Source organism: Miscanthus floridulus, chromosome 8 (genome assembly GCF_019320115.1).
Source record: "Miscanthus floridulus cultivar M001 chromosome 8, ASM1932011v1, whole genome shotgun sequence".
In the NCBI taxonomy this organism is placed as follows: domain Eukaryota; kingdom Viridiplantae; phylum Streptophyta; class Magnoliopsida; order Poales; family Poaceae; genus Miscanthus; species Miscanthus floridulus.
Window position 1 is genome coordinate 187494961 of NC_089587.1, and position 8873 is coordinate 187503833.

General features: G+C 49.2%; 1 protein-coding gene and 1 pseudogene across 1 annotated transcript; both read left to right on the forward strand.

Moving 5' to 3' along the window:
- The first annotated feature begins 462 nt into the window (after positions 1 to 462).
- LOC136477761 (LRR receptor-like serine/threonine-protein kinase EFR) lies at positions 463 to 2590 on the forward strand. The gene is made up of 2 exons (XM_066476021.1): positions 463 to 611; positions 926 to 2590. Exon 2 carries the CDS (start codon positions 929 to 931, stop codon positions 2453 to 2455), a length of 1527 nt encoding a protein of 508 aa, XP_066332118.1. The 5' UTR covers positions 463 to 611; positions 926 to 928; the 3' UTR covers positions 2456 to 2590.
- LOC136477762 (receptor kinase-like protein Xa21) lies at positions 2460 to 8277 on the forward strand (annotated as a pseudogene).
- The last annotated feature ends 596 nt before the right edge of the window (positions 8278 to 8873 follow it).

The following is an 8873-nucleotide window of genomic DNA, read 5'->3' on the forward strand; positions in this document are numbered from 1 at the left end:
CAAGGAACCAAATCGGATTTGGAAACGAATACCCAGCGCTGGAAGGTGCCGAATCCAGCCACGAAGCTTCGTCGGGGACAAGGGGTCATTAGATTAACAAAACAGGTTAACACTATTGATGAACAGAAACAACAATAATTCTCTACTGCTTTCGACCCCAATAATATAGGCTAGATTCGCCCTTTCCACGAGCTAATATTTGTCAGCAGCGCAACGGCACCAGACAGGTCGCACATCAGCCTGGAATGTCTCTGTCCGTTTCCTGCTGGAAAATACTCTGGGATTCGAGGCTGGACACGCCGTAACAATCTGTCCAGCTCAAACGACAACGACGGCGCTGAGCGATGAGATGGAAGCTGAAAGGTGGTGGTAACAGGTCAGTTTGTTGACGGACTCGGGGTCTTCGCTGAAAGAGCAGTCAAGCTAAGATAAGGCCGCGTGTAACGCCAAATATGCGGATCTAACGCCACTGCAAAACTGTTTTTAAACCCCCTGGGGCCTCAGCCAGCTGAGCATCCAGCTCAAACTTCACACACTAGTGCACCACGAGGGAGCAAGCAAAACAAGCAGAAAAAGGCTGTCGTTATTGTCCAGGCTCCGGCCGAGCGGAGGTCCGCTACTCTTCTCTCTCTCTTGGGGTTGCGTTTTATTTTGGGCCAAGTTTTACTGTCAAATTTATCCTCTTTGTTGTTTCCAATGAAGTGTTTGAAAATGGTAAATTCTTGCACTTTAAATTATAGCGGTTTGAGCACTTCCATTTGCAATACCCTAGGCAATGCACGTTGTGTACGTAGTTACTTATTAGGACCGTATGCTTGGGGCGCAAAGTTGTTGTGTTGTGCCGGTGATTTGTGAACACAGAAGCTACAATACGTTCATGCTTTCACGTTCTGCAGCTAACGCAGGCCTTATGTTCTCTAAACAGGCCATGAAACTCTACATGTTTATGCAAATGTTTGTGCTGCTGCTGCTGCTCTTTCGCTGTGTTTGCAATATCTGCTGCTCAACAGTCCCGGATAACAGTACGGATGTGCTATCACTGCTCGAGTTCAAGCGAGCTGCCAACGATCCACACGGAGCGTTGAGTAATTGGAACACAAGCACCCATTTCTGTGAGTGGAAGGGCGTCACATGCAACCCGAAGAACCGAGGGCGAGTAACGGAGCTCAACCTTGCTGGCCAAGGATTATCGGGCACAATTGTCGACTCCGTTGGAAATCTAACTGCCCTTCATATTCTTAACCTGTCCAATAATCAGTTCTCTGGCCAGATACCTCCTTTGAACAATATCCGCAAACTCGAAGTCCTTGATGTGAACACGAACTCATTAGAGGGGAATATTCCAGACACACTTACAAATTGTTCCAGCCTAAGGATTTTATGGCTTTATACAAACACCCTTACTGGTACAATTCCTCCAAATATAGGTTACCTTTCCAATCTAGTAAATTTCGACCTTTCTGGGAACAATCTTACCGGGATCATCCCACCAGCAATTGGAAACATCAGCACATTGAACTTACTTAATCTTGGTATAAATCAACTGACCGGAAGCATTCCGGATGAGATAGGGAAATTGTCAAATTTGTCTGTATTGGAACTAAATGATAACTTTCTATCAGGTGGAATCCCACCGATCCTTTTTAATTTGTCATCTCTTCAAACACTAGACTTGGGTTCAAATACACTGGGTAAGACCCTCCCATCTGACATGGGGGATAGGCTCGTCAGTCTCCAATCTCTTTACTTAAATGGGAACGAGATTGAAGGTCAGATACCATCATCCATTGGCAGTGCTTCTGAGCTACAAGCTATATGGATATCATCAAATCGTTTCTCTGGCCCAATTCCAACTTCTTTGGGTAACCTTTCGAAGCTTTCAAAGCTGAACCTCGAGCAAAACGCTCTTGACACATGGAACAACCAAAGCTGGGAATTCTTAAACGCCTTGAGAAATTGTAGCCTTCTGAACTCACTTTCACTAGGTTACAATAATCTACAGGGAGTGTTACCTGATTCAGTTGGCAACCTGTCCCCAAGTCTTCAAGTTCTACGTATGGGTTTCAACAACATATCAGGAATAATTCCTCCAAGCATAGGCAAACTACAAAACTTAACGACGCTAGGACTTAGCCACAACAGTTTTACTGGAACAATTGGAGAATGGCTTGGAAACCTGGAAAACCTACAATACATAAATCTTGATGGCAACAATTTTATTGGGCCTATTCCACCTTCTGTTGGAAACCTTAAACAGCTCCTATCTCTCCATCTAGCAAAAAATGAATTCGAAGGTTCCATACCAGCGAACTTCGGTAACCTCCAACAGCTCGCGGAGTTGGATCTAGCAGAAAATAAATTTGAAGGTCCCATACCACCCAGTTTGGGAGACCTCCCACTGCTTAGAAAGTTGAACCTTAGTTATAACAATCTACAGGGCAGCATTCCTAATTAAAGACATGTTTCCTACTAAATCCACGTTGACCAGATGTGTATTATCCTACAACAGGTTAGAAGGTCCAGTGCCTCCAGAGATTGGTAACCTTAAACAACTAACTGAACTATATCTTTCGTCCAATAAGCTTACTGGGGAAATTCCAGCCACCTTGGGAAATTGTGAAGGGTTGCAGATCCTCGAAATGGATCACAACTACCTCACAGGGAACATTACAGTGACTTTGGGTGGTCTACAAAGCATGATCACGCTAAATCTTTCACACAACAATTTGTCAGGCCTCATCCCAACAAAACTGGCTGACCTACAGTATCTCACTCTGCTGGATCTATCTTACAATAATCTGCAAGGTGAAGTACCCACAAATGGAGTATTTGAAAATGCCAAATCCGTCTCACTTCTTGGCAACTGGGGACTTTGTGGAGGAGCCACGAATTTCCATATGCCTTCATGACATGTTGTTTATGTTAGACTAAGCAATGTGTGGTTGCATGTATTAGACTAGGCACCGTGCGGTTGCATGTGTGTGTCGCGTGTGTGGCTGCATATGTGCAGAGGTTGTATAAATATGTAACCGATGCGATCAATAGAACCATCCCTTACATTCTTTCATGGTATCACAGGGGGTTACGATCCCCGCTTCCGCAACCCTAGCCGCCGCCGGTCCTCACGACCGACGCGGCCTCGCCGTCGCTGGGCCTCTCGCTCGCCGGCCGCACGCGCGCCCCTGCGCCGTGCCTTCCCTCCGTCGCTGGCCGCACGCGCGCCCCTGCGCCGTGCCTTCCCTCCGTCGCTGGGCCAAGGCTCGCCGGAGTACCACACGTGCGCCGCCACGACGCCGTGCATTCTGATCGCGCCGCCGACCGATCCATCCGCGCCGGCCGCCGATCCCGTCGCCACGTCGCGCGCCGCCACGACCGATCCGTCCACGCCGCCACGGTCCGTCCGCGCCGCCACGACCCGATCCGTCCGCCCGCCGCCGGTTTCCTGCCTCTACCCCAACCATGGCGGAGACCGCGGCCGAGCGCGCCGCCCGGGAAGCCCAGGAGCAGCGCGACCGGGAGGCGGCCGCCGCTGCCCGCGCCAAGGCCCTCGACGAGTACGAGGCCAAGTACGCCGACGTCCACGCCGCCGCCATCGCTGTCCTCAACATCAAGGTGCTCGTGCCCGTCGTCCTGGATCGCGTCGCCAACAACTACACCCGGTGGCGCGCCCTCTTCCTCGTCGTCTTGGGCAAATATGCCCTCACCGATCACGTCCTCACCGATGTGGTCAACGATGATCGCCCGGCGTGGCTGCAGATGAACTGCACCGTCCTCACGTGGATCTACGGCACCATCAACCCTGACCTGCAGCAGTCCACGATGTTGAAAGAGCCCAACGCGCGGGTCGCATGGGTACATCTGGAGGACGAGTTCCTCGGGCAGCGCGAGTCGCGCGCCCTCTTGCTGTCCGCCGAGTTCCGCACCGTCAAGCAAGGCTCCTCCTCCATCACGGACTTCTGCCGCCGCCTCGAGACGATGGCCGCCTCTCTTCGCGAGTTTGGCGACCCCGTTGGCGACCGCACCCTCGTCCTCACCCTGCTGCGCGGCCTCAGCGAGAAGTTCCGCCCCATGGTGACGAACATCAAGCTGCGACAGCCGTTCCCCAGCTTCTCGGAGGCGAGAACCCTGCTGCTCCTCGAGGAAATCGACCTCAACGACTTCGCCGGCGACACCGGCACGTCCTCCAGATGTACCCATGCGACCCGCGCGTTGGGCTCTTTCAACATCGTGGACTGCTGCAGGTCGGGGTTGATGGTGCCGTAGATCCACGTGAGGACGGTGCAGTTCATCTGCAGCCACGTCCCGTTTATTGGGCTGACTCCTTGCACACTGCAACATATCTTCTCAATCGTCACCCCACTAAAACCCTCGACGGCCTCACTCCTTTTTTTCCCTATATGGCACGCAGCCTACGTATGATCACTTACGCGTTTTTGGCTGTGCTTGCTATCCCAACCTATCATCCACAGCTCCACATAAACTTTCACCTCGATCCACTCTGTGTGTGTTCCTGGGATACTCCACTGATCATAAGGGTTATCGGTGTCTTGATCTTCACACAAACCGTATCATCATCTCTCGCCATGTCACCTTCGATGAGACGGTTTTCCCCTTCGCCGATATGTCCTCTTCCCCCCAGGACCACACCACACTTGAGTTTTTGGATGCTGATGATTCCTCTTCGCCCGATGGCGCAAGAGCTGTGCTTGCAGGTACCCGCCTTCCCGGCGGCATGGATGCTGCTCCGGGGGGTCATACCGACTCTCTGGCCACGGGCGGCCTCGACCCCACCACCTCGGCCTCGGGCGGCCACGGCCTGGCCTCGGGCGGCCACGGCGCGCCGGCCACGGGCGGCCACGGCTCCTCTCCAGCTGAACCGACCATGGGTGCTGCTGGTGGCCCCGCTTCGACCGCGCCTGGTGCCACTGCCCCTGCGGACGGTCCGTCCCAGGCTGCTGCCAGTGGCGCCGAGCGCCCAGCCGGCCGCACCACCGCCACAGTTCCTCTCCAGCAAGCACCTGTCGTCAACGCGCACGGCATGCGCACACGCGGCAAGGACGGCATCCGGCAGCCCGTTGACCGTCTCAACCTTCACGCGGCACCGCTGTCCCCTGTGCCTTCCTCAGTCCGTACTGCCCTGACTGACCCCGCATGGCGTCGTGCAATGCAGGATGAGTTTGATGCTCTGCAGGCTAATGACACATGGACCCTGGTGCCTCGACCGTCCGGTGTCAACCTTGTTACTGGGAAATGGGTGTTTCGTCACAAGTTCAAGTCTGATGGCTCTCTGGACCGTTACAAAGCTCGTTGGGTACTCCGCGGCTTCACACAGCGTCCAGGTATCGACTATGATGAGACTTTCAGCCCAGTGGTCAAACCAGCAACCATCCGCACAGTTCTTACTCTGGCACTCTCTCATTCATGGCCCATTCATCAGCTTGATGTGAAGAATGCATTTCTCCATGGCATCCTGAATGAGACAGTATATTGTGTTCAGCCTGCTGGTTTTGTTGACACCTCCCGCCCAGATTATGTGTGTCGGTTGAACAAGTCACTCTACGGTTTGAAGCAAGCACCCCGAGCCTGGCATCATCGCTTCGCAAGTCATATCACTTCTCTCGGATTTGTTGAGGCGAAGACTGACAGTTCTCTGTTCATATACAGCCGGGGTACTGATGTGGCATTCTTGCTTCTCTATGTTGATGACATTGTTCTTACAGCCTCCTCTACGAGTTTTCTGCAGCGGATCATCCATGCTCTCCGCCAAGAATTCTCTATGACAGATATGGGGGCTCTTCACCACTTCCTCGGCGTCAGTGTGCAGCGTCAGAGTGACAGCTTGTTCCTCTCACAGCGTCAGTATATTCTGGACATTCTTGACCGTGCTGGTATGCTTAGCTGCAAGCCTTGCAGCACACCTGTGGATACTCATTCCAAGCTTTCTGCCGATGGAGCTGCCGTCACCGACCCCTCCTCCTACCGTAGTATTGCTGGTGCTCTTCAGTATCTCACTTTTACTCGTCCAGATATTGCTTATGCTGTCCAGCAGGTGTGCCTCTACATGCATGACCCCCGGGAGCCTCATCTGGGCGCTATGAAGCGCATTCTTCGCTACCTTCAGGGTACCTTGGATCTTGGTCTTCATCTTCACCGGACCTCACCAGTAGATCTGACTGTCTACACAGATGCAGATTGGGCGGGCTGTCCTGACACGCGCAAGTCCACTTCTGGCTATGCGGTGTTTCTCGGGGACAATCTCATCTCGTGGTCATCTAAACGTCAGCCTACAGTGTCCAGGTCCAGTGCTGAGGCGGAGTATCGAGCTGTGGCAAACGGCGTTGCTGAAGCCTGCTGGTTACGACAACTACTGCAAGAGCTTCATCATCCTCTTCGCCGTGCTACCGTGGTCTATTGTGATAACATCAGTGCTGTTTACCTCTCCAGCAATCCTGTCCAGCACCAGCGGACCAAGCATATTGAGATTGATTTGCACTTCGTGAGAGAGCGAGTCGCCCTCGGTGAAGCACGCGTCCTGCACGTTCCCACTACGTCTCAGTACGCCGACATCTTCACCAAAGGTCTGCCGACATCAGTCTTCACGGAGTTTAGGTCCAGTCTTAATGTTCGCGGTGCTCCCAGTTAAAACTGTGGGGGAGTGTTAGACTAAGCAATGTGTGGTTGCATGTATTAGACTAGGCACCGTGCGGTTGCATGTGTGTGTCGCGTGTGTGGCTGCATATGTACAGAGGTTGTATAAATATGTAACCGATGCGATCAATAGAACCATCCCTTACATTCTTTCAGTTTATAGAAAAGAAAAAATCATAAACTATATGGTCAAAATACTGGTACCGGTATTTGGCTCCATCTCACTCGTATTGTTCATCTACATTATAATCCACGAGAAGAAGACACCCAGAAGTCAACACTTTCTTTCTTTTGGCAAGAAATTCCCTAGAGTTTCTTACAAGGATCTAGAGCAAGCTACAGGGAGCTTTTCAAAGTCCAACCTAATTGGAAGAGGAAGCTATGGTTCAGTTTACAAAGGGAAGTAAACTCAAGCTAAAATAGAAGTTGCTATTAAGGTTTTTGACCTTGAGATCAGATTTGCAGACAAAAGTTTTGTTTCAGAATGTGAGGCTTTGAGAACCATTCGGCATTGGAATCTCGTTCCTGTGCTAACTGCATGTTCAACAATAGACAATAGTGGTAATGATTTCAAATCCCTAATTTATTAGTTCATGCCCAATGGAAATTTGGATACATGGTTGCATCAAAGACATGATGGTGCAGCTCCAAAATTTTTAAGCCTAGCTCAAAGAATAAGCATATGTGTTGACATAGCTGATGCATTGGCCTATTTGCACCATGATTGTGGAACGCCTATTGTCCACTGTGATATGAAACCCACGAATATCCTTCTCGATGATGACATGAATGCTTATTTGGGTGACTTTGGCATTGCAAATCTCATTGTTGATTCCAGATCAATAGCAGTTGGACACTCAGGTTGTAGTACTTCATTTACTGTGACGGGAACTATAGGGTATATTGCTCTAGGTATAAATCAAGAATGTCGACATCTTCTCCTATATGTATATAAAGCAATATGTCATGCACAAAATAACTGATTTTTCTCTATATTTCGTAGAGTATGCTCAAAGTGTTCATGCATCAACCTGTGGCGATGCTTATAGTTTTGGAATAGTACTTTTGGAGATGATGACAGGCAAAAGACCAACTGATTCTATGTTTGAAGGTGAGCTCAACATCGCCAACTTTGTAGAGAGAAATTTTCCAGATAAGGTGCTACATATCATTGATGCTCATCTCCAGGAAGAATGCAAGGTCTCTAATAAAGCAATAATTACAACAGAAAACAAGGCCTATCGATGTGTGCTATCCCTTGTTCAAGTTGCCCTTGCTTGCACGCTTCGATTACCAAGAGAAAGAATGAGCATGAGAGAAGTAGCCATTAACTTGCAAGCAATCAGGAAGTCATATGTCACAACAATTAAATGAGACCAAGCCATGCTTCTATGGATCTCGTGTAATTAGCTTAGGTTGTCTTTGAATGTAATTGGCGTAAAGGTGGCAGACTAGGCATGAGTAGCATGCTCACATTGATGAACTACCCTGCTAGAAATAAAGCTATATGTGTTGGACAGAAAACTTGTGTGTAGTACAAGGCTACCAGTTCATACCAGGATTTGATTTTTGAACATTTGAAAAAATGGATTTGTTACAGCATTAATTAGTTATTTTCGTGAAGTGTCACATATCGCTTTGATGTACAGTATGTTGTTTGACCTTGTTTCTCTTTTCATAATCAACCATTTTGTTCTTGTTTTTTTTTCAGTGCCATCGTTAGCGTGGTTTTTTAGATAGAGTTTATTGTAGCTATGAAAACATTTGGATCGAACCACTGGTTGTTCATGACAGTTGAGTCAGAGGCAACACCTACCATCCATGCCTTTCGTATTAGTATTCATTAACTTTATTTACTCCTTAGAAAAAAAATATCGTCTCCAGAGTATCTCTTTTTAGTAGGGTGTTTCTAGAATTGTTGAGTCATTGTAGGCCTTCTGCTTGTTTCCAAATCCACATGAAGAAATCGTGTGCCCCGACTACCTCTGGCAACAACGCCGCGGCGCTTGACATCGACAAGATAATAACTCGGTAGTGCTCTGCTACTTCAAGTCCGTATATGCGTTAACCTAGGCCATGTTTAGATTGCAAAAAATTTCAAATCGATGAATAGTAGCACTTTCGTCTTATTTGGTAAATATTGTCCAATCGTGGACCAACTAAGCTCAAAAGATTCATCTCATGATTTTCAACTAAACTGTGCAATTAGTTATTTTTTTACCTAC